The 24,782-nt window shown below is 38.3% G+C and overlaps 1 protein-coding gene across 1 annotated transcript; it reads left to right on the forward strand.

Annotated features, from left to right (window-relative positions):
* Positions 1–11,891: 11,891 nt before the first annotated feature.
* On the forward strand, positions 11,892–14,254 carry LOC109215807. Its single transcript, XM_019379921.1, has 4 exons — positions 11,892–12,251; positions 12,364–12,484; positions 12,904–13,400; positions 13,724–14,254. Exons 1-4 carry the CDS (start codon positions 12,217–12,219, stop codon positions 13,956–13,958), a joined length of 888 nt encoding a protein of 295 aa, XP_019235466.1. The 5' UTR covers positions 11,892–12,216; the 3' UTR covers positions 13,959–14,254.
* Positions 14,255–24,782: the final 10,528 nt, after the last annotated feature.

Consider the following 24,782-nt stretch of genomic DNA (forward strand, 5'->3'; position numbering starts at 1 on the left):
AAGTTCAAGCCTGAGAAGTTTACTCATTAAATGAGTCAAGTGCAGAGCAAAGCTACGAGCTAGAAAGCCAAAGAAAAAACCTCATCATAGTTAGGCTCAAGGCAGTATACATGTACTGAAATGGGCTATAAGTAAAAACCTTGTATTTAATATACATGTACTGAAACGGGTTATTACATAAAAACCTTGTGTTTTATTTTCTTTTGAAAATCTGTTGTAAGGAAAACAGTTACGAAAAAGTTATAAAAGTTACTCAAATACATGTAAGATGTTATTTAAAGCTTGACAGAGTTCAAATAAAAACTTATCAAAGTTATTTCAGGAAACATATGTATTCCTATTTCTTTTGTCGTACAGTACACCATTATGAAGTTGAGACGTCTTCTTCATTAAGTGTCGAGTATAAAAGGGCCCTTAAATATAAAGGCAGGAATAAGCAAAACAGAATTTCAAGCAAAAAAACTTCTTAATATTTAAAAAAAGTATAGACTAAGTATAAACTTAGTCATAAACTAAAAGTTGTTTATACAAAACGCCCGAAAAAGGTCTGGGGACTTAATGTTTTCAAAAAACCCTCAAAAAGGACCAAGGGTTACAACCACAAACCATCCAAAAAGAAAAAAAAAGAGGAAGTCACATATTATGAACTTGTCACTAAGGAGTTGAAGAAGGAACTGAAGCAGGATCGTCAGCAGCAGCAGGCTCAACTTGACTTGAAGGAATTGGAGCACTCACCGTACCTGTATCATCTTCTATATTCTCAGAAGTTTCAGCCACGGGAGAAGAAAAGTCTTGGCTTCGCTGAGTTTTTTCGATGGTTTCTTTATTTTAGCCAACTCAGCCTCCAAGTTAAAATTCTCTTGGCTAACTTCTACAAGGGTATCATGGCGAGATTTAAAAATGCCCAACTCACTTCAATTGCGGNGTGCGAATTTCACAACGATCATGGTCATAAAACGGCAGATTGTAGATTGCTACAAGGTGAAGTTGATCATCTATTGAAGCAAGGGTATCTCACCGAATTATTCAGTGAGAAAGGTAAGCAAGCATACATGAAGAATAGGCAGGAGCCCCCTAAACCGCCTTCTCCCAAAAGGACTGTTAATGTCATAAGCGGAGGTGAAGAAATTAATGGTGTGACGTACACAGCAGACAATAAAGTTTCAAAAGTCACGATTACCCACGGGAAGCGGGTTCGACATGTTGTGGAGGAAGAAAGTATTACATTTGATGATGCAGATGCGGATGGCGTGCTAACTCCACATAACGATGCACTGGTAATATCTCTACTTGTACATGATACTAATGTGAAACGAGTTTTGGTTGATCCAGGTAGTTCCGTAACATTATCGTGCTAAGAGTACTACATGAGATGCAAGCTGAAGATAAACTAGTACCAAAGGCGCATACTTTGTCTGGATTCGACAATTCAAGCGTTGTGACAAAAGGGGAGGTAACGCTTACTACATTCGTAGAAGGGGTTGTGAAGGATGCGAAATTTCAGGTGGTAGAGTTGTAAATGGCTTACAATATGATTCTCGGGAGACCATGGATCCACGAGATGGATGCTGTTCCGTCTACCTTACATCAAGTTATTAAATTTCCATCACCACGGGGAATATGTCAAATCCGTGGGGATCAACAAACATCTAGGTGCATCAACTCTGTAGCAGATTCAAATACGAGAAAGGAAGAAAAATAGCAATTACAGAATCCAGTTGAGGATACCACAACACAAACCTCAACTGAACAAGGGCGAACAGATGTGGACTCACGGCCCAATTCCATTCAAGAACCAGAGGAAAATGAAAATATCAAAACAACGATTGAGGAACTAGAGGCTGTGGAGTTATTTACACAATGGCCAAAAAGGAAATCTACGTTGGTGCTAACCTGAGCCACGACATGAAAGGTAAGTTGATTAAATTTTTAAAAACTAACGTGGATTGTTTTGCCTGGTCCCATTATGATATGACAGGAATTCCACCGGGAGTACTGACTCACAAGTTAAATGAAGACCCATCGTATCCACCCATCAAACAAAAGAAGAGAAAGCAGGGGACTTTCAAGAATCAGGTAATTCAAGATGAGGTTCAAAAACTATTAAAAATTGGGTCTATCCGCGAGGTAAATTATCCTAATTGGTTAGCTAATACTGGTGTAGTGCCGAAAAAGAATGGCAAATGGTGAGTTTGTGTAGATTACACAGACCTTAACAAAGCTTGTCCTAAAGATTCTTTCCATTACCACATATCGATCAATTAGTTGATGCCACTACATGCCATGAATTGTTAAGCTTTTTAGATGCATATTCAGGGTATAACCAGATCAAAATGGATCCCTTAGATGAAGAAAAAACTTCATTTATAACAGACAGGGGGACTTACTGTTATAAAGTAATGCCCTTTGGTCTCAAAAACGCTGGTGCCACATACCAGAGATTGGTGACCAAAATGTTTCAAGAACATTTGGGAAAAACTATAGAAGTCTATATAGATGATATGCTTGTCAAATCTCAACAATCAAGAGATCATATATCCCATTTAACTGATACATTTCAGATTTTACGAAAATTCAATATGAAACTAAATCCCGAGAAATGTGCATTTGGTGTTTCATCAGGTAAGTTTTTGGGTTTTCTTATTTCTAACCGTGGTATTGAAGTAAATCCCGCGCAGATTAAAGCCATCGAAGAAATTCCTGACTTTCTTATGAATAAGAAAGAGGTGCAAAGACTAACGGGGAGAATTGCAGCTTTGGAAAGATTTATTTCCAAATCGTCAGAAAAATGTTTTATATTCTTTTCAGCTCTTAAAAAGCAAGATCAGTTCGAATGGACTGAGGATTGTCAACAAGCACTTAAAAACTTGAAGACATACCTTTCAAATTCGCCGTTGCCCGCAAAACCAAAGGTTGGGGAAAGATTGCTCATCTATCTGGCTGTATCAGAAGTAGCGGTGAGTGCTGTTTTAGTTCGTGAAGACCAAGGTAAGCAATCTCCAATTTATTATGTTAGCAAATCATTATTAGACGCGGTATCCTCAAATAGAAAAGCATGCACTTGCACTAATCATGGCATCTAGAAAATTGAGGCCTTATTTTCAATGTCACCCTATCTCTGTAGTAACTGCTTATCCATTGCGCAATATATTACACAAGCATGAGTTATCAGATAGGTTAGCCAAATGGGCTATAGAATTAAGTGAATATGACATCACATACCAGCCCAGAACCGCAATAAAATCACAAGTGTTAGCTGATTTTTTAGCTGATTTTAGCCATGGGGTACAATTAGAAGCTGAAAAGGAACTAAAAGTGTTTAACGGGTCTAATCTGGGAATTTGGACCTTATTTACTGACGGCTCATCAAATGTGAAAGGAGCAGGTTTAGGAATTATTTTGGTACCACCTACGGGTGAAATCATTCGACAAGCCATAAAATGTCATCCTGTAACTAACAGACGCAGAGTATGAAGCCGTGATTGCAGGTTTAGAACTGGCAAGTGAACTTGGCGTAGAACAAATTATAATCAAAAGCGATTCGCAACTCGTAGTTAACCAGATGTTGGGGACTTATACAGCCAGGGAAGTAAGGATGCAGCAGTACCTGGAAAAGGCACGAGATCTGGTTAGGCAATTCCCAAGCTGGAAGGTTTTGCAGGTCCCACGGGAGGAGAATGTTGAGGCAGATGCCTTAGCCAATCTTGTATCTGCAGCAGAAGTAACAAATGAGGAAAACGCTTCTGTCATACATTTATTTCATTCGGTACTCGATCAGGACAAAAATGAGGTAAATTTCAATAACCTAACTTGGGACTGGAGAAACGAGATTGTTGCTTTTTTGCAGTATGGAACCGTACCTGAAGACAGGAAAAAAGCTCACGCGCTTCATAAAAAGGCTGCTCGGTACTGTTTAAAGCAAGGCAATCTTTATCGAAAAATGTTCGGTGGTCCATTAGCAAGATATCTCGGGCCTTCTCAAACGGAATATGTAATGAGAGAGATACACGAGGGGCATTGTGGAAATCACGCAGGAGGAAGGTCACTGGTAAGAACCATGATTAGAGCAGGCTATTATTGGCCTAAAATGGAAGAAGAAGCGGAGAATTTCGTGGCTAAATGTGATAAGTGTCAAAGATATGGTAACAATATGCATAGACCTGCGGAGTTGCTACATCCGGTCATCGCACCATGGCCTTTTATGAAATGGGGGATGGACATTGTAGGTCCACACCACAAGAAAAAGGTAAGGTAAAATTCCTACTTGTACTCACTGACTACTTTACTAAATGGGCAGAGGCAGGAGCATTTAAACAGGTACGGGAGAAAGAAGTCAGAGATTTCATTTGGTGAAATATCATATGTCGATTTGGTGTACCAAAAGAAATCGTGTGTGATAATGGCCCACAATTTATAGGCGCACAAATCACATAATTTTTTCAAAGTTGGCAGATCAAAAGGATTACCTCAACACCTTACCATCCAGTGGGTAATGGACAAGATGAATCAACAGATAAAGTTATTATCAACAATTTAAAGAAACGATTGGAAGAATCTAAAGGCAATTGGCCAGAATTGCTACCTGGTGTTTTATGGGCATATCGCACCACAACAAAAACAAGCACGGGTGAAACACCATTTTCACTAGTATACGGGGCTGAAGCATTGATCCCAGTGGAGATAGGAGAACCTAGCACGAGATATACACAAGCAACTGAGGAATCCAATGAAGAGGAAATGCGACTAAATCTTGATCTACTTGAAGGAAAAAGAGAAGCTGCATTAATAAGGATGGCAGCGCAAAAACAAGTTATGGAACGATACTACAATCGAAAAGCACGTCTTAGATACTTTAAGATTGGGGACTTCGTACTCAAGAAAGTTTTTCAATCCACGAAGACGGCTAATACGGGAAAATTAGGTCCAACCTGGGAAGGACCTTACAAGATCATGGAATTGCGGGAAAAGGAGCATACGAGCTGGAAACAATGGATGGTAAGATATTACCTTCACATTGGAATGTTGTTCACCTGAAGAGATATTATTTCTAAGGAGTACCCACGGGCAGGTATCCTCATTTTAAAATTTTGTTTTTGAATTGCTAAAATTTTACTAACGATTTTAGATGATAGGCAAAAAGCTAACTCGTCCTAAATGATGAATCACGACCTGCAAGGCACGTGGAATAGATTAAAATTCTCGGCCTAGGGTTACAACTATTCTGATAGAAATCAAAACGGGTTAAGCAGTCTTCATCTATAATCGTACCTCCGAGTCCCGTATGTTTTCTTCCTTTACAGGAAAAGGACCAAATAAGAGGAGTAATCAAGTGCTCGAGGTTTCATACTTCAAAGCTCAAAAACTTGGGGGATTATATAATACACATAGACATATGTATAAAGAAGGCAAAGAAGATTGAGAAACGATCAAAGTTCAAGCCTGAGAAGTTTACTCATTAAATGAGTCAAGTGCAGAGCAAAGCTACGAGCTAAAGCCAAAGAAAAACCTCATCATAGTTAAAGCCAAAGGAAAAACCTTATCATAGTTAGGTTAAAGGCAGTATACATGTACTGAAACGGGTTATTACATAAAAACCTTGTGTTTTATTTTCTTTTGAAAATCTGTTGTAAGGAAAACAGTTACGAAAAAGTTATAGAAGTTACTCAAATACATGTAAGATGTTATTTAAAGCTTGACAGAGTTCAAATAAAAACTTGTCAAAGTTATTTCAGGAAACATGTGTATTCCTATTTCTTTTGTCGTACAGTACACCATTATGAAGTTGAGACGTCTTCTTCATTAAGTGTCGAATATAAAAGGGCCCTCTTTTATAAAATTCATGATTGATTCAATTATTCATGAAGTTAAAAAAAATAGCATTTTGCAAAATAACAATGCAAGTTATTCAGTAAGTCCTTAAATATAAAGGTAAGAATAAACAAAACAGAAGTTCAAACAACAAACTTCTTATTATTAAAAAAGTTTAAACTAAGTATGAACTTAGTCATAAACCAAAAGTTGTTTATACAAAACGCCCCGAAAAAGGTCTGGGGACTTAATATTTTCAACAAACCCTCAAAAGGGACCAAGGGTTACAACCACAAACCATCCAAAAAGAAAAAAAAAAGAGGAAGTCACATATTATGAACTTGTCACTAAGGAGTTGAAGAAGGAACTGAAGCAGGATCGTCAGCAGCAGCAGGCTCAACTTGACTTGAAGGAATTGGAGCACTCACTGTACCTGTATCATCTTCTATATTCTCAGAAGTTTCAGCCACGGGAGAAGAAAAGTCTTGGCTTTGCTGAGTTTTTTCGATGGTTTCTTTTATTTTAGCCAACTCAGCCTCCAAGTTAAAATTCTCTTGGATAACTTCTACAAGGGTATCATGGCGAGAATTTAAAAATGCCCAACTCACTTCAATTGCGGTTTTATCCTCGAGAATCTCGTAATCCTTTTCCCACTCAGCAATTTCACTTTTAAGTTTCTCATTCTCAACCAAGGCAGAATCATAAGAAATTTGAAGAGAAGCATGTGAACTTTCTAAAAAGCGAACCTTACCAAAAGATTCCCGGAGGTCTTCTTGAGTCTAAGTCAAAGTTTGCACAAGTTCACCAGCATAAGCTTCTTTTTTACTTAAGAGAGCCTTCAACTCTCTGATTTCTTCACTAGCCTTGGAGAGTTGCTCGGAAAAGGAAGTTTCGAGGAGATTTTTATCTTTACTAGCTTGATTTGAGGAGGCTCTTTCAACCGCCAACTCCGAAGTTAAACTTCTCAGCTGCTGTTCTAAGGTGCACTTGTTCTCTTCTAATGCTTCCATGTCAATTTGGAGGCTCTCATACTGTTCCCTCCAGTTATCTGCTTCAACTTGGTACTCATGCATCAACTGCTCCGTGTGAGATACCATCTTCATCATCTCTGTACCAACGAGGTTGATCTAAAAAAAAGAAGAGAGAAAAGAAGAAAAAAGGGTGAGAACCTTATAAAAAGGAATAGTAAATCATTAAAAAGGAATACCTTTAATGATGATTGTATGATGTCATTCATAAAAGTTAAAGAACGGTGGCTCTCAAGCTTGGCCTTCTCTGTTGGACCAATTAGGGGTTTCAACCACACGTCAGCTCCTCCTGATTTCCTCAGAAGGTTACTATCTGCAAGGACTTCGATGATAACCTGTCTCATGGCTCCACTTCTACTTGAGGAACCAACCTCAGTTTGTTGGACAGTTATGGGAGGAACTGTGGAAGAAGTCAAAATAGCTGGGGGAGGAGCAGTAGAAGGAGTCAAAATAGCTGGGGGAGAAGCAGCAACGGGAACAGCCTCGAAAGGCAAATAAGGTATTGTAGGAGAAGATAAAGGAAAAGAAGTAAGGGGCGCTTCATCAGAAATTGACTTCAAACTTTCACTACCAAACTCGCGGGTAAAAAGCTATTCAACAGAATCACGGGCGGCAGCGGGGGTATCATCATCGGGAATCACCAACGAGGCTTCAACAGGCTCGGTGTGAGGAGTAGAACGAGGGGGAGATGTTTCATCATCTGAAATAATTCGTCTCCTAGCTCGTGGCCTTTTTATCAAAGAACCCCCGTCTTGTTCTTCCTCCTCCTCAGAGTCTTGATCAATAGTAGCTTTCCTTTTCGATGAAGAGCTTAAAATTATTTCGTGGGCCATTTCCAAAGAAACTTGGGAAGCTACGACAGCCTCAGCAGTAATACCTCGCATGGCAAATCCTGATAAAAAGAAGGATTAAAATAAATTCTGGAAGAAGCGATAAGAAAAGTTATAAAAAAAAAGACTTTTACCGTGAGTTTTTAGTTTCCAACCAAATCGTTGAGAGAGAGTTTTCCAAGATTTACCCTCCATCGGGGCAGCATTTAACAACTTTCCTACCCTACCACGAAAATTGGGAATTTCATCGACAATTCCCATGGATGCTAAAAAAAGAAGAAGAAAAGAAGGAAATTAAAACGACAATCAACAGAACTGAGAAAAAGGTATATGAAGGTTATTAAAAAGAAAACTCACGTGCAAAATTTCACTTCTCAGGGAAGGGAACGTTTTCTTCACCCACTAAACCAACAGTGGGGGCAGCAACAAACCTGGCATACCAGCCACGGTCCTTATCGTCTTCTGGATTAACCAGAACTCTTTTGCTTCTTACTACTAAAGTAAAAACTCCTTGGCGAAAGAGTCTGGGAGAGTAAAGGTGAATTAAATGGGATAGAGTAAAAGGCACACCAGCCATGTTGGTTAAGTGTCTCAAACAAGCAACAGCCCTCCACAAAATAGGGCCAATTTGTCCTAAACAAACGTTGAAAAAATGACATAATTCGAGGATAACAGGGTCAATAGCAGGTTTAAAACCCAACGTGAAAGGATATGTATAAACAAAAGAAAACCCAATTAAATAAGAGGTAATTCTTTGGTTCGCATTTGGAACTATAATAGGGAAGTCATGGCTCCAATGGCAATCTTTACGAACTAAAGAAATCAGACCTTCAGTAATCTGAGTTGGGTAGATGTCAGCCCGATCTAATGAAGATAGTTGGTTTCTGAGAGATTCTCTATCATTATAAAAAGATATTTCAATGGGAACAATCTCATCTACAGTGGGTTCACGAAGGGTCTCAGTGGGTTCTTTACTTCTAGACGAAGGCCTTTGAGAAAGGGAGCCTCTAGTTCTAGAAGATGGACTGGAACTAGATGAAGGAAGAGAAGAACCACGTGTGGATAAAGACCCTAAATTACGAAGTCTACCTCCTCTTCTGCTCCTACTAGGGGCAAGAGGAAGGTTATCGACAATGGGGACTCTCCTAGGGTTAGGGTTTGATGAAGACATAATAGTACGAGGAAGAAGCTAACAAGAATTGAATATTCTGAGAACTTTATGTGAGAAAGACAAAGGTGAAAACTATAGTTATACTTAGAAGCAACCGTCAAAGGAAAAGGTGCAATGATGGAAAAGTCATAATGAGAACTGTCGTTTCGTAATTGGTGAAGCCGTAAAAAAGCCTTAAAAGACGTTGCAGAGTCGCAAAACCAATCAGAAGATGCCACGTGTAATAGGCATTAAATAGAAGTGACAAATGAAGTGTCGATTCCAGAAGAGAATTAATGGCTGCAAATATTCCCGCTTTAATAAAATCCACTTCCCAAATATTCAATTGATGAATAAATGGCAAGTGGGGGGACTATCTGTATTGGAAAAAATTGAGTTTATGTATATTGAAGTGATTGAAAGATGACATGTCATGACAGGTAGACTGGTCAAAGAATGATGATCAGCAAAGAGGCACGAGTTGCAACAGACACGAGCAGAGACTCGAGCAAAGACACGAGCAGAGACACGACCAGAGATTCAATCTCGGCGCCCGTACCTATTTAAGTTCAAAAGTTAAAGAGAATGAACCTGATAGCAAAAGAGAGTACGGGTACAGTATTTAATATGTATTAATTACTGGAAACGTTATAGAATCTTTATTGAATTACAATGATTATCATTTATAACGTAGCATTAAATACCTTTAATTGTCTATAATGGCCTTATTATGACAAAGGCAAAACGTATATCTTAGAAATAGCTATAAAAAGGAGAATACTGATCATTTGTAAGGACACACAAAAAAAGACTATTGAATATACTGATTTACTTCGCTTTCTATTCATCCTTTGTTCACATCCATTATTCTTATTTCTATTTGATTATCAGTAACCCGAGTTCTTCTAAAATAAGCTTTGACTGAAATTCTACTTTTTGGTTAAACAACTATTACCTTGGGTCCCTTTTTGACTTGTTTAGGACCACAAATTCCAAAAGTCTTCATTTTTTCTTAAATTCTGTGCCAGTCAAACAGATTCACATAAATTAAAACGGATGGAGTATTATATAGGAGTAGCCCAAAATCACTGAGCAATTGTTTGGTAACCGAGATTAGTATAAATGTGGGATTATATTTATTCAGTACTTAATTTTTGGTATTAGTTAAAATATTATAAATTTTATACCAAAATTTTGACATTAATTATGGATCTTTACACAAATAGCCGGCCACATTCGTTGTTTACTTTTTCTAGCCATATATATAATTTATACATCGATTACAGAATTATAAATCTATAATACATAAATTATGTATATATTGTATTTCCATCGGCTATTTTTAATTTAAGTGATTAGGCGGGGCGGCTATTTGAGTTAATTCTTCATCAATTAATAATATTATCCCATATAGGATAATTCCAGAATATTTTTGTTCCGAACCAAACAACCCCTCGAAATTCTGAAAAGGCAATGACTAGAACCTTATGGAAAATAGTAACTTGAGTAAAAAGAGTTCAAGTAAACAGCAGTGGCCTCGAATTGAATCAGCACAGTGTAACTTGAACTGTAGTCTTTTGTTTATTGAACCGTTTCCTGGAAAATGAGACAAAGACTTTCTTCCTCCCTCTCTGCCCCCTTAAAGCAGGGGCGGAGAGAGCCTACTTTACGTGGGTTTGGCTGAATCCAGTCATTTTTACTTAGATATTGTATATATAAAAAATATTTAATTTCGAAACCAGTAATAAAGACGAGTTATGAATCCATACAAAATTCAGAACTCATAAACTTTAAATTTTGAATCCACTTCTATTTTAAAGTACTTTTGGATGGTTTGGTTGATTTTATTGAATGATTAACTCCAACATAATTTATGATACAATGTTTTGTTAGCCGCATAAAAATAGTACATTGTTTGGTCGGCGGTATTAAATAATACCATATTACGTTATGCAAGAATATTTGTATCAATTTGTATGAGATAAAATGCGGATAAATTATTTAAAGACAAAAAAATACCCTTTTAAGGTAAACAATTCTTGTATTACAATTTCTTGATTATTTCACATAACAATTCCTTCATTATTAATCATTCATTATTAATCTTCGCATGACTAATATGTGAACCAAACGACTCCTTAGTTAAAAAATGATTTTAAAAGTGGTTAGTACGCTACATGTACGTTAGTAGGGGCTGGGGTTTTGTCCTCTTCTTGTCAGTGAGTTGTAGTTTCCGTGCCTAAACAACACGAGCAATGAGTGAAGCCATGAGATAAAGAGACACACACTGCGGTTTGGACGGTTGAGCTACGGACAAATGCAGGGTAAATCACGTGATTATAGGCTAGCCAGATGCCAGAAGCTCAGTTGAGCATCTCACCAACGCAAAGATAAAAAGATAAAATAATGACTAAATGTTAGATCAATAAGAAATGATCGGATACAAATCAAGATTTGCCCAATGTAAATAGATCTTAGTCATAAACCAAATTCACTAGTAAATTGGAAAATGCACTTATTAGTCCTCACAGAAAACAACTTAGATTGGTTAGAAGCTTTTACAAAATATTTAATGGGTGTTTGGACATAAGAATTGTAAATTTCTGTACAAAAGTATAACAACAACAACAACAACAACATACCAGTGTGGGGTCTGGGAAGGGTAGAGTATACGCAGACCTTACTCCTACCTTTGGTAAGGCAGAGAGGTTGTTACCGGTAGACCCTCGGTAGGACGGGGAGAGGGGAAAGACAATAGCAAACAAACTGATCTAACAACTGAAGCAGAAATACAAAACTAGCAATAGGCCATGCAATCATAAGCAATGCAATCACGAAACCAAGACACAATCTCGTACAAAAGAGTAAAAAAAACAAAAAAAAAAAAATTTAAAATTTTCATGGCCAAACACCGTTCCGAAAAGAAAAAAAATCCCAAAAAAGAAGTGACTTTTTGTGGCAAACGGGCCCTTAACTTTTCTCTTTTTTTTTTTTTGAATTTTATAAATTTGAAATATTAATATTGCATTGATGAGAATTTAAGTGTACTGACATTAGGACAGCTGCAACTTTGAAGTGAAGTAACAGAAAGCGCAGTTACAGTGGGGCAACAGTCCAAAATTATGCATGTTTCTGGCTCTTTGGAGCGTTTTCTAATAATAATGCTACCAAGTAATGATTTCAAAGAGCATATTTGTTTTTCTGCATAAACAAGTATTCTGCAAAATCTACTCTCCAAATATTCACTAGTATATACTATATTTAAAAAGTTTTCAAATCTTCTATTAGTAGTTCGTATAAATCCCTCACTGGTTCCCAATAATACTAGCACTGATCTGTGAGACTCTGACCATCTTAACTACTACCCTCTGATTAAAGATCCGAAGAGAAAAGATAGAATATGGTATCTGAAGGAAATGCAGATAGAAAATGGAGGTATTTTCTTTGATCTTACCAACACCTTCTTCTTTGATTGTGTTTGTCTAAATTTTCTTACTGTTTCTGTTTTCTTGACACATTTTATGACATGGGTGCTTTCCTTTTCTAGTGAGAAGAAAACGGAAAAAGAAGATGGTTTGAGGACAGTGGAATGTCTAAGAGGAAGATTACTTGCAGAGAGGGTTGCTTCAAGAAAAGCAAAAGAGGATACTGAGCTTATTGGAAACAAGGTTTATTTTTCTTTTCCATCTCTGCTTGTTTTTGAATGAATATGCTATCAAATGTTTTCTTATTACTATTAGATTCAGTGGCGGCGGAGTCAGAATTTCACTAAGGAGCTCAAAAAAGAAAAAAAAATTAAAAAGTGGGAATTAAACTAGTGAGCTCACAAAGGTTTTAAACTCCCTTACCCAATGAGCTATGCTTTTAGGCTCTATCAAGGGGATTCAAAATATAATATATAGAGGTAGAAAATAGTTTTTGCCTTATATATACAGTGTAATTTTCGGCGAACCCCCTTCCGTTCCCCTAAATCCGCCCTGATTAGATTGGGTTAGTTATAAGGGAATTGTGCTGTTTCCCATTTTACTAAAGTTCCCAACTTTTTTTTCCACTAGAAGTGTAACTCCTTAAATCTTTGAAATTTCAGTTGACTAAGCTGGAGAATAAGTTGAGAGAAGAGACTAGATCAAGAAACAAAGCTGAGAAGAAGCTCAATTTTGTTATGAAGAAGCTCGAGTCATTGAATATATCTTATGTTTCAGATGAATCAGAGCACTCTAGCTTGTTTGAGAGAAGTGAAATTTCATCTGTAACATCCACAAGTGTTAGCAGCACCAAACTCTCTGAAGATAAAGAGCAAAATTCTCAATTTACAGGTTCTATGGTCAGTGAGTTTGTAGAGTCAATTGGTAGTAGAAAATGTAGCTCTGAATATCTTGAGGATCATTCTCCAGAGCTCATATCCCAAAAATGTGAGAAACAGGAGCCAATTGAGAAGGAGATATCTCAAGAAAACTCAATCAACTTAGAGCAAAATGTCACACAAATGGCTATTTTTAGCAAAGAAAATGACAGTCATTCTAAGGGTGAACAAGATCTTGGAAAATCAAGAGAGCTTCAAATCTCAAATTCAGATGTCAATAGGTATTTAAACACAATATTGAAAATCTTACACAAAAGAAATTACAATTTAAATATGTTCAGTTCTTGGAAGGGGAGCTTTGGAGCAACTGCAAAATTATCTTAGTGTGACCTATAGATTATGGATTCGAGCCGTGGAAGCAACCACTAATGCTTGCATTAGGGTAGGCTGTCTACGTCACATTCCTTGAGGTGCGACTCTTCCCCGCATGAATCACGGGATACCTTGTGCACCAAGCTGCCCCTTTAAATATGTTCAGTTCTTTATTACTCTACTATGGAATATCACCAAAGCTGGTCTAACATTTAATCTGTTATTGTTCTAGCTCAAAATCTTCACTCAAAGAGCAACGGAAAATTGGAGAAGATGAAACAGATCAGCAAGAGGAGAACGTTGATAACTCTTTGGCATTAGTTCCTATAGATTTGCCAAAGCCAAAGGAAACCATTGATCCAGTTGTTCTTGACACTACTGTGAGAGAAGTTCTTGATGCACTAAGGCATGCTAAAGAGAAACTTCAAACTCAGATGGAGAGAAGAAGTATGATTAAAGTTGGCTAATTTATATGACAGTTCATTTATGGCTTAATTAGTAGATGCCTAGTTGACATTAGAATTCTAATTATGCCCCATTTTACCACATTGGAGTAACATTCTACTTGTTAAGCATGCATGTATGTTAATCAAGATTTGAGGTGGTTGAGGTTTATTGTAGAGATGGATATATAGTACTATAGATAACGAAGCATCAAGCCTGATGATATCATATTATGTATGGTTAACAGTCCTGTATCACTCTTCGTCGAAAAACTATATTGTGTATGGATAAAATATTACTTTATTGATAAAAAAAAATAGACTATGAACACTCTTTCATAACCCACTAATAAAGGGGGTTCAAAGTTTCAACACTTTTATTGAATTTTCTGACTTCACCATTATGTTCGAGCAACGTGAGGTTCATTGCTGCCATGTAATATTCTTGCAATAAAGGACATAATTTGGTGATGAACTTTCTATCCCAATTGAAAGGTCAAGGCTCTGTCCTACTGGTGAAAATATTAAAGTAATAATTTGTCATATTTGATTTATACGTAAAAAGAATTATTGAAAAAATATGTATTTGTCACGACCCTAAAAATCCCTCCGAAGGAGTCGTGATGGCACCTAGTTTCTAAACTAGGTAAGCCTAACATTAACTGAAATAACCTTGACATTTACTAACTTCAAATTAAGTAACTCTGAACAAATCACAATTTCCCAAAACCGGTGGTACAAGTTATCAGCCTTTCTAAGAGTAGTTATACAAAAATAAATACAACATTGTTCCAGAACGAGAAGGAAACAATGGAATGTAAGTACAAACGAAGGTGACTCCGGGGCTTGCGAACGCAGCAGCAGGTTACCTTGAGTCTCCACCGCGACTATCCGCGTAGCTACTATCGATCAATACCTGGATCTGTACCCAAAAAATATACAGAAGTGTAGTATGAGCACACCACGGCGGTGCCCAGTAAGTATCAAGACTAACCTCGGCGGGGTAGTGACGAGGAACAGTCAAGACACCTACTCGTCAGACAGATTAAACAGGATATGATAACAAATATCAAGATAAAGGTAACGAAATAATATCAACAGTAGGGATAGATCAATCTACAAACAGTCGAAATAATAAATAAAGGAAACTCGGATGGAAACGAAAGATAACCAAATAAATCAACACAAACATAGCTGGAACACAGAGAAGTAGAATGAACTCAAGTAAGGAAGACAGTGTCAACTCGATCAATCATATCGTTTCTGGTGCACAACCCCAGCCATCTCAGAACTCGATGTCTCAATTCATAACCTCAACTTCCAAACCTTTAGCACACCCGGCACCTTGTGCCCACATATTTTATCTCACTTAGTACAACAACGTTCTCATGTTACTCAGTACATAGGACCCATAACTAATGCAATTAAGATGTTCCAGGAGTCTCATTACATAACATAAAGTAGAGTACAGCTTCTAAACCAAATAGGAACTCAGCAAGAAAAGATGAAGTTATTTTAGAAATTATTTGAATAAAGAAAGTACCATTTTAATTTAAAATACAACATCGAATGAATTATTACCTTTAACATGGGATTTAATAAATTAACTTAGTAGAAATTCCTTTTTAAGTAAAATACAACCTCAGACGGTTTTAGGGAATTTAATTGAGAAACTAATTGAATTAAAAAAAATATAACAATTATTGAAATTTGAAGTATTGATATACATATATATAAATACGGTGAGGTATTGAAAACACTATGGGTTCCAATACAAAGCAGTAAAGGAATCTAAACAGTTAAAACACTTGAATTGACAACAACAAATAAACACAGCAAACAGAAAGTGCACGACATCACCCTTCGTGCTTTAACTCTCAATCCTCACCATGCAATCACTATAAATGTAAATGTGCACGGCATCACCCTTCGTGCTTTATCACTCTTCCTCACCATATGAATAATATAAATGTGCACGGCATCACCCTTCGTGCTTTATCTCTCTTCCTCACCATATGCATCAATATAAATGTAAATGTGCACGGAATCACCCTTCATGCTTTCTCTCTCTTCCTCACCATATGCATCAATATAAATGTAAATGTGCACGGCATCACCCTTCGTGCTTTATCACTCTTTCCTCACCCAAACAGTAGATACAACAACATCGCGGCAAGGGAATCAACAATTGAAACAAATACACCCGGCAAAAGAATCAACAATAGAAACAAATATATCCCCGCAAGGGAATCAACAATAGAAACAGATACACCCGGCAAGGGAATCAACAATAGAAACAAATACATCCCGGCAAGGGAATCAGCTATAACCGATCTCGTTCGAATAGTTAACTTCACAAAATAAATCCCAACTTGAGACAATACTCAACAACGGTCAAACACTAAGGAAATACCATAAGCCTGGTCCAACATGAATACTCATCAATTTAAGCATAAATAGTAAGTAACAAGAATCACAACAGTCACAGTATAAGACTCACGGAATAACCAAGGAGCGCAATAACCTTAACAAAACAACAAGACATAACAAGCACGTGATAACTACACCGGCAACCACGACAATTTGGACACATAGCATATATACACGGGGTCATAGAGGAATTCACAATTAAGAGATAACGAAACAATAAAGAGAACAACCATTTCAATTAAGGCAAATAAGGACCAGGTAACAAGTAAGAGTTAGAGGCAAGCTAACAACATCGTATGGAGCACATAGAGGTAAATTAAGCAATTAAGAAACTCAATCATAACAGAATACTTCCCACATAATGAACATAAGGACCTGAGGACCCTAAAGGCAAATTTCCCACAAGTAAGTCCGAGCACACACTCGTCACCTCGCGTGCACGGACTACAAATAGCATAGAAGACTAAACTCCTAAGGGGAAGTCCCCCACACAAGGTTATGCAAGATACTTACCTCAATCCGGACAATGCAATACTCAATTTAGCTTTTCCTTTACCAATTCATTAACGCTCGGCTCAATCTAGCCAAAAACGACTTGAATACATCAAACAATGCAAGAGAAAACAATTCCAATGAACAAACTTATGACTCTTATACAATTTGCAAAAAGTCAACAAAAGTCAACTCCCCGGGCCCGCACCTCGGAACCCGACAAAATTACAAAAATCAAACACCCATTCTGCTACGAGTTCACCCATACAAAAATTATCTAATTCTGATACCATTTGGTCATTCAAATCATCATTTTACATTTTTGAAAGATTTCACAATTTTCCCCAAATTTTCCTTTAGATTCTCATGAGTTTGATGTTAAAACTAAGATATAATCACAAAATATAATTGGAAATTGATTAGAGACACTTACCCAATGATTTGGTATGAAAATCTTCTCTCAAAATCGCCCACTCTCGGAGTTAGGGTTCAAAAATATGAAAAATGAGCAAAAGCTCGGAATATTCAGCTTTTAGCAGGCTGCAGATGTCGCATTTACGACACTGGCTTCGCAAATGCGAAGAAATCTTCACAAATGTGAAGCCTGAAATTCCCCTGACAGCATCGCAACTGCGATGATAGTTCTCGCAAATGCGAAGGGCCCTCGCAAAAGTGGCCAAAAACATCGCAAATGCGATCCTACCCTGCCCAGACCATTCCTCGCATTTGCGAGACTGGCTTCGAAAATGCGAAGCCTGCCAGTCCCAGCCTCTTTCGTAAATGCGACACAATGTCCGCAAAAGCGGTGGTCACAATTGCGACCCTTTGCTCGCAAATGCAAGATCAGACAACAGAAAACCAGATTTTTCTTCCAAACACTCCGAAACGCTTCCAGAACTCATCCGAGCCCTCGGGGCTCCAAACCAACCACCAACACAAGTCTGAATACATAACACAAACTCGCTTGCGCGATCAGAACATCAAAATAACTTCTAGAACCACGAATCGAATGCCAAAATGCATAAAAATTGCTATGAACTTCAAGAACTTCTAGAATTGCAACCAAGCGTCCGAACCATATCAAATCAACCCTCCAAACGACACCAAATTTTGCAGGCAAGTCCAAAATGACATAACGGAGTTGTTCCAACTTTCGAAATCGCATTCCGACCTCGATAACACAAAAGTCAACTATGGGTCAAACCTCTGCATTTTCCAAACTTCAACTTTTCCAACTTTCAAATGCCTCAAATTACCCTACGGGCCTCCAAATCCAAATCTGAACGCACGTCTAAGTCCAATATCATCATATGAAGCTACTGAGATCATCCAAAACTCATTCCGGAGTCGTTTACTCAAAAGTCAAATTCCGGTCAAATTCTTATCGCCTAAGCTTCCAAAACTAGATTCCTTCTGCCAATTCGACTCTGATTCATCAGGAAACAGATTTCTAGCCATGCACGCAAGTCGATATACATAATATGAAGCTACTCGTGACCTCATACTGCTGAACCGGACGAAATTGCTCAAAACGACTAGTCGGGTCGTTACATCCTCCTCCACTTAAATATACGTTCGTCCTCGAACGTTCCCCGGAGTCATTCCAAAGCCATCGAACTACTGCATTAGCTCACCATACATACACCGCGGGTGATTCCTCCATCACCCAAACACATGAAGGACTGTCAATGCAACTTAACTGATGATCTCACCTCACCCTTAGTCCATAACCTTGGGACAGAACCCAAACCTCATCATCTGAAATTCATCATAGGACCCGAATTCCACATCATCACACTGCATGAACCTGAACGAGCTGAATCGAGCCAAAATTCCAATCCAGAATACAATCACATGTTGTTCCACACAACTCAAATGCCCGAAGCAATAACCTCTGACCACCATAGCTGTTCAAATAACATCCTAGGTGCCGGCAATACACTTCTCATTGATTATAACCCTGTTCTGGACCTCCACAACACTGCCCATGATAAAGAAACATGCGGAAACTCATGCCAGCCCATGAAGTCAACAGGTCAAGAAGCTTCCTCGCTCGCCAAGCCATTACCCAAATCTTAGCAGAATTACCCACATAATTCCAAACACTCCTCACCCCAAATACCATAGTACTAATCTCAGGTCTAAGAACCTCATCTCAGCCAATACAAGCAATCCAACTGATAACTCGTCACGGAACCACATGAATTCTCACACCACACAGCTCGTACACTAAACCAGCAATAACGCAATTACGTAACACAAATAAAGAGAAGCAAAGTAGAAGAATTATCTAACAAGTGTAACATGTTCAACAACAAAAATATAGTTTTCATCAAATCGTTCCACAGAGGAAGAACAGAACACCAAATAAACACAAGAAAAGGGTATCCCGCATAACATCCGCTGCGGCGCGCAGCCCGCTCCCAAATACTCATCAAGCCAAAATGCTCGGGTTCACTGAACATATGAATACTGATATCAAGTACAATCCCACATAACATCTGCTGCGGCGTGCAGCCCGCTCCCAAATGCTCATCGAGCCAAAATGCTCAGGTTCACTGATCACAAGAATACTGATATCAAGCACACCAGAGTGCACAGATAAAACTGTGGGAACAATGAATAAAAGTAATAAAATAGGAGAGAAGCAAGCACATATAAGGTTCTATGAACAAATCAACATCACGAGGGCTATATCGCCCGCATCGCCATAAGGCCTGAATGAAATCACAACATGCGTGGGTGATAATCATACAACCTCACCACCTAGCACATCACAAAAGAGTAGCACATAACATAGGCTAGGGGCATGAATAATATCCATCTGCCTGATAACATAACCAAAAATGACACTCTCACAGGAGCACACAAACTTGATCCGATACCAAATACATATTCTCGCTGATCTCCCAAATAGGCCCAAACCAAATCCTGATCCCTCCCAATTAGGTAAATATTCTTTAAAAATCAGCAGCAACCTATCGATAATGCATGCTATTAATTACCCCATTCTCAACATTTCTTCACAATCCACTAACAAGAAATAGTCCACATATGGGGACACCTAGTCCCAAAACCTTAGGAACACCAAAATTTCCATACCCGGACTCAACTACGCAAATCAAATGGTTGATACATCACTCACCTTCCATCATCATGTCTAAGCACCCATATAAAGTTTCCGGCCGCATAACAGAACATGAACCTCGAAAGCCTCTGGACCCAGTAATCACCATGCCACTAGCCACGCACCCGCAACCCAAAACTCAAAGTTCTTTCCAGAAATGCACACCCTTCACATATGATAGCCAACAAGGTCAACACTCTATTAATTTCAGATACCTATTCAGGAGAAAGTCACAATGCATAACATATTTCCTTATGCCCATAATAGATGGCCAACTCAAGCCGTCGCCAACTTATCGAGAATCCTCCGAATTCGCCCACACACAACTAAGCCATTAGGACCGTATCTCCCCAACTCAACTGAATCACACAACCCGTCCAATCTAAGAGTACTGCCATAAATGCCGGTAAAGAATCCCTTATTCAAAATGACCAATTACTTCCATTGCCCTGCTGACCCAGCACCACGGAGCTGACCCATTTCTTCGGATAATCGACATGCAATAATCCCATTCAAAGTCCCAACATCGTCCCGTGCAAAATCTCAGACCTTAGTCATATATAAATTTTGGGAACCTACCAATACCACATATACATATACCTCAGGCCAAAATTGACGTAAGTCTCACTATGCAATCTGAATGCCGCTGATAGACTCCTCCACTTGGCGCGAAGCCATAGAAAACAACGTCTGATGATCCGCAGAACTAACCTTCACAGATCGTACAACACAAATCACAAGGTACTCCAATACCGCCAACTATCCTCAATCAACACCCACCATGCTTCCGCTGCGCCTCCATATAAATAACTGAATAATCTCTCAATATCTCTGTATCTCCAGTCTGGACAACACGTTGAGACAATATCTGAGCATCCCTGACTCCCTCGTAGCCCGTCATTAGCATCACAAACCACTGGCGCATAGCGGACAATGAGAGCGTAAATCATACACGAGTGGATGCAAAGGAACGTAAGTTATATACTACGAGCTGAATCAATATCGCACGATAAGGGATGAAAGAAGTGGAATTTCCTAATAGTTCTGTAGCCTCTCGAAGATAAGTACAGACGTCTCCGTACCAATCCGCAAGACTCTACTAAACGTGCTTATGACTCGTAGCACCTATGAACCTAGATCTCTGATACCAACTTGTCACTACCCTAAAAATCCCTCCAAAGGTGTCGTGATGGCACCTAGTCTCTAAACTAGGTAAGCCTAACATTAACTGAAATAACCTTGACATTTACTAACTTCAAATTAGATAACTCTGAACAAATCACAATTTCCCAAAACCGGTGGTACAAGTCATCAGCCTTTCTAAGAGTAGTTATACAAAAATAAATACAACACTGTTCCAGAACGAGAAGGAAACAATGTAATGCAAGTACAACAAAGGTGACTCCGGGGCCTGCGAACGCAGCATCAGGTTACCTTGAGTCTCCACCGCGACGATCCGCACAACTACTATCGATCAATACCTGGATCTATACACAAAAAATGTACAGAAGTATAGTATGAGCACACCATGGCGGTGCCCAGTAAGTATCAAGAATAACTTCGGCGGGGTAGTGACGAGGAATAGTCAAGACACTACTCGTCAGACAGATTAAACAGGATATGATAACAAATATCAAGATAAAGGTAACGAAATAATATCAACAGCAAGGATAAATTAATCTACAAACAGTCGAAATAATAAATAAAGGAAACTCGGATGGAAACAAAAGATAACCAACTAAATCAACACAAACATAGCTGGAACAAGTAGAATGAACTCAAGTAAGGAAGACAGTGTCAACTCAATCAATCATATCGTTTTTGGTGCACAACCCCAGCCATCTCAGAACTCGATGTCTCATATCATAACCTCAACTTTCAAACCTTTAGCACACCCGGTGCCTTGTGCCCACATATTTTGTCTCACTTAGTACAACAACGTTCTCATGTTACTCAGTACATAGGACCCATAACTAATGCAATTAAGATGTTCCAGGAGTCTCATTTACATAACATAAAGTAGAGTGCGGCTTCTAAACCAAATAGGAACTCAGCAAGAAAAGATGAAGTTATTTTAGAAATCATTTGAATAAAGAAAGTACCATTTTCAATTTAAAATACAACATCGAATGAATTATTACCTTTAACATAGGATTTAATAAATTAGCTTAGTAGAAATTCCTTTTTAAGTAAAATACAACCTCAGACGGTTTTAGAAAATTTAATTGAGAAACTAATTGAATTAAAAAAATGTAACAATTATTGAAATTTGAAGTATTGAAATACATATATATCAATATGGCGAGGTATTGAAAACACTATGGGTTCCAATACAAAGCAGTAAAGGAATCTAAAAAGTTAAAACACTTGAATTGACAACAACAAATAAACACAGCAAACAGAAAGTGCACGACATCGCCCTTTGTGCTTTAACTCTCAATCCTCACCATGCAATCAATATAAATGTAAATGTACACGGCATCACCCTTCGTGCTTTATCACTCTTCCTCATAATATAAATGTGCACGGCATCACCCTTCACGCTTTATCTCTCTTCCTCACCATATGCATTAATATAAATGTAAATGTGCACGGCATCACCCTTCGTGCTTTATCTCTCTTCCTCACCATATGCATCAATATAAATGTAAATGTGTACGGCATCACCCTTCGTGTTTTATCACTCTTCCTCACCGTATGAATAATATAAATGTGCACGGCATCACCCTTCGTGCTTTATCTCTCTTCCTCACCATATGCATCAATATAAATGTAAATGTGCATGGCATCACCCTTCGTGCTTTATCACTCTTTCCTCACCCAAACAGTAGAAACAACAACATCCCGGCAAGGGAATCAACAATAGAAACAAATACACCCGGCAAGGGAATCAACAATAGAAACAAATACATCCCGGCAAGGGAATCAACAATAGAAACAAATACATCCCGGCAAGGGAATCAGCTATAACCAATCTCGTTCCAACAGTTAACTTCACAAAGTAAATCTCAACTTGAGTCAATACTCAACAACGGTCAAATACTAAGGAAATACCATAAGCCTGGTCCAACATGAATACTCATCAATTTAAGCATAAATAGTACGTAACAAGAATCACAACAGTCACAGTGTAAGGCTCAGGGAATAACCAAGAAGCGCAATAACCTTAACAAAACAACAAGACATAACAAGCACATGATAACTACACCGGCAGCCACGATAATTTGGACGCATAGCCTATATACACGGGGTCATAGAGGAATTCACAATTAAGAGATAACGAAATAATAAAGAGAACAACCATTTCACTTAAGGAAAATAAGAACCAGGTAACAAGTAAGAGTTAGAGGCAAGCTAACCACATTGTATGGAGCACATAGAGGTAAATTAAGCAATTAGGAAACTCAATCATAACAGAATACTTCCCACAGAATGAACATAAGGACCTAAGGACCCTAAAGGCAAACTTCCCACAAGTAAGTCCGAGCACAGACTCGTCACCTCGCGTGCACGAACTACAAATAGCATAGAAGATTCAACTCTTAAGGTGAAGTCCCCGACACAAGGTTAGGCAAGATACTTACCTCAATCCGGCCAATTCAATACTCAATTTTGCTTTTCCTTTACCAATTCATCAACGCTCGACTCAATCTAGCCAAAAATGACTTGAATACATCAAACAATGCAAGAGAAAATAATTCCAATGAACAAAATTATGACTCTTATATAATTTGCAAAAAATCAATAAAAGTCAACTCCTCGGGCCCGCGCCTCGGAACCCGATAAAATTTACAAAAATCGGACACTCATTCGGCTACGAGTTCACCCATACAAAAATTATATAATTCCGATACCATTTGGTCATTCAAATCATCATTTTACATTTTTGAATGATTTCACAATTTTCCCCAAATTTTCCTTTAGAATATTCTCATGAATTTGATGATAAAACTAAGATATAATCACAAAATATAGTTGGAAATTGATTAGAGACACTTACCCAATGATTTGGTATGAAAATCTTCTCTCAAAATCGCCCACTCTCGGAGTTAGGGTTCAAAAATATGAAAAATGAGCAAAAACTCGGGATACTCAGCTTTAGCAGGCTGCAGATGTCGCATTTGCAACACTGGCTTCGCAAATGCGAAGTCTGGAATTCCCCTGAAAGCATCGCAATTGCGATGATAGTTCTCGCAAATGCGAAGGGCCCTCGCAAAAGCGGCCCAAAACATCGCAAATGCGATCCTACCCTGCCCAGACCATTGCTCGCATTTACGAGACTGGCTTCGCAAATGCGAAGCCTGCCAGTCCCAGCCTTTTGGCAAATGCGACACAATGTCCGCAAAAGCAGTGGTCGCAATTGTGGCCTTTGCTCGCAAATGCGAGACCAGACAGCAGAAAACTAGATTTTTCTTCCAAACACTCTGAAACGCTTCCAAAACTCATCCGAGCCTCCGGGGCTCCAAACCAAATACCAACACAAGTCTGAATACATAACACAAACTCGCTTGCGCGATCGAAACATCAAAATAACTTCTAGAACCACGAATCGATTGCCAAAACACATAAAAATTGCTATGAACTTCAAGAACTTCTAGAATTGCAACCAAGCGTCCGAACCATATCAAATCAACTCCAAACAACACCAAATTTTGCAAGCAAGTCCAAAATGATATAACGGAGCTGTTCCAACTTTCAGAATCGCATTCCGACCTCGATAACACAAAAGTCAACTATGGGTCAAACCTCTCCATTTTCCAAACTTCAACTTTTCCAACTTTTGCCGAAATGCCTCAAAT

The sequence above is a fragment of the Nicotiana attenuata genome, unplaced genomic scaffold, assembly GCF_001879085.1.
Source record: "Nicotiana attenuata strain UT unplaced genomic scaffold, NIATTr2, whole genome shotgun sequence".
Taxonomy (NCBI): Eukaryota; Viridiplantae; Streptophyta; class Magnoliopsida; order Solanales; family Solanaceae; genus Nicotiana; species Nicotiana attenuata.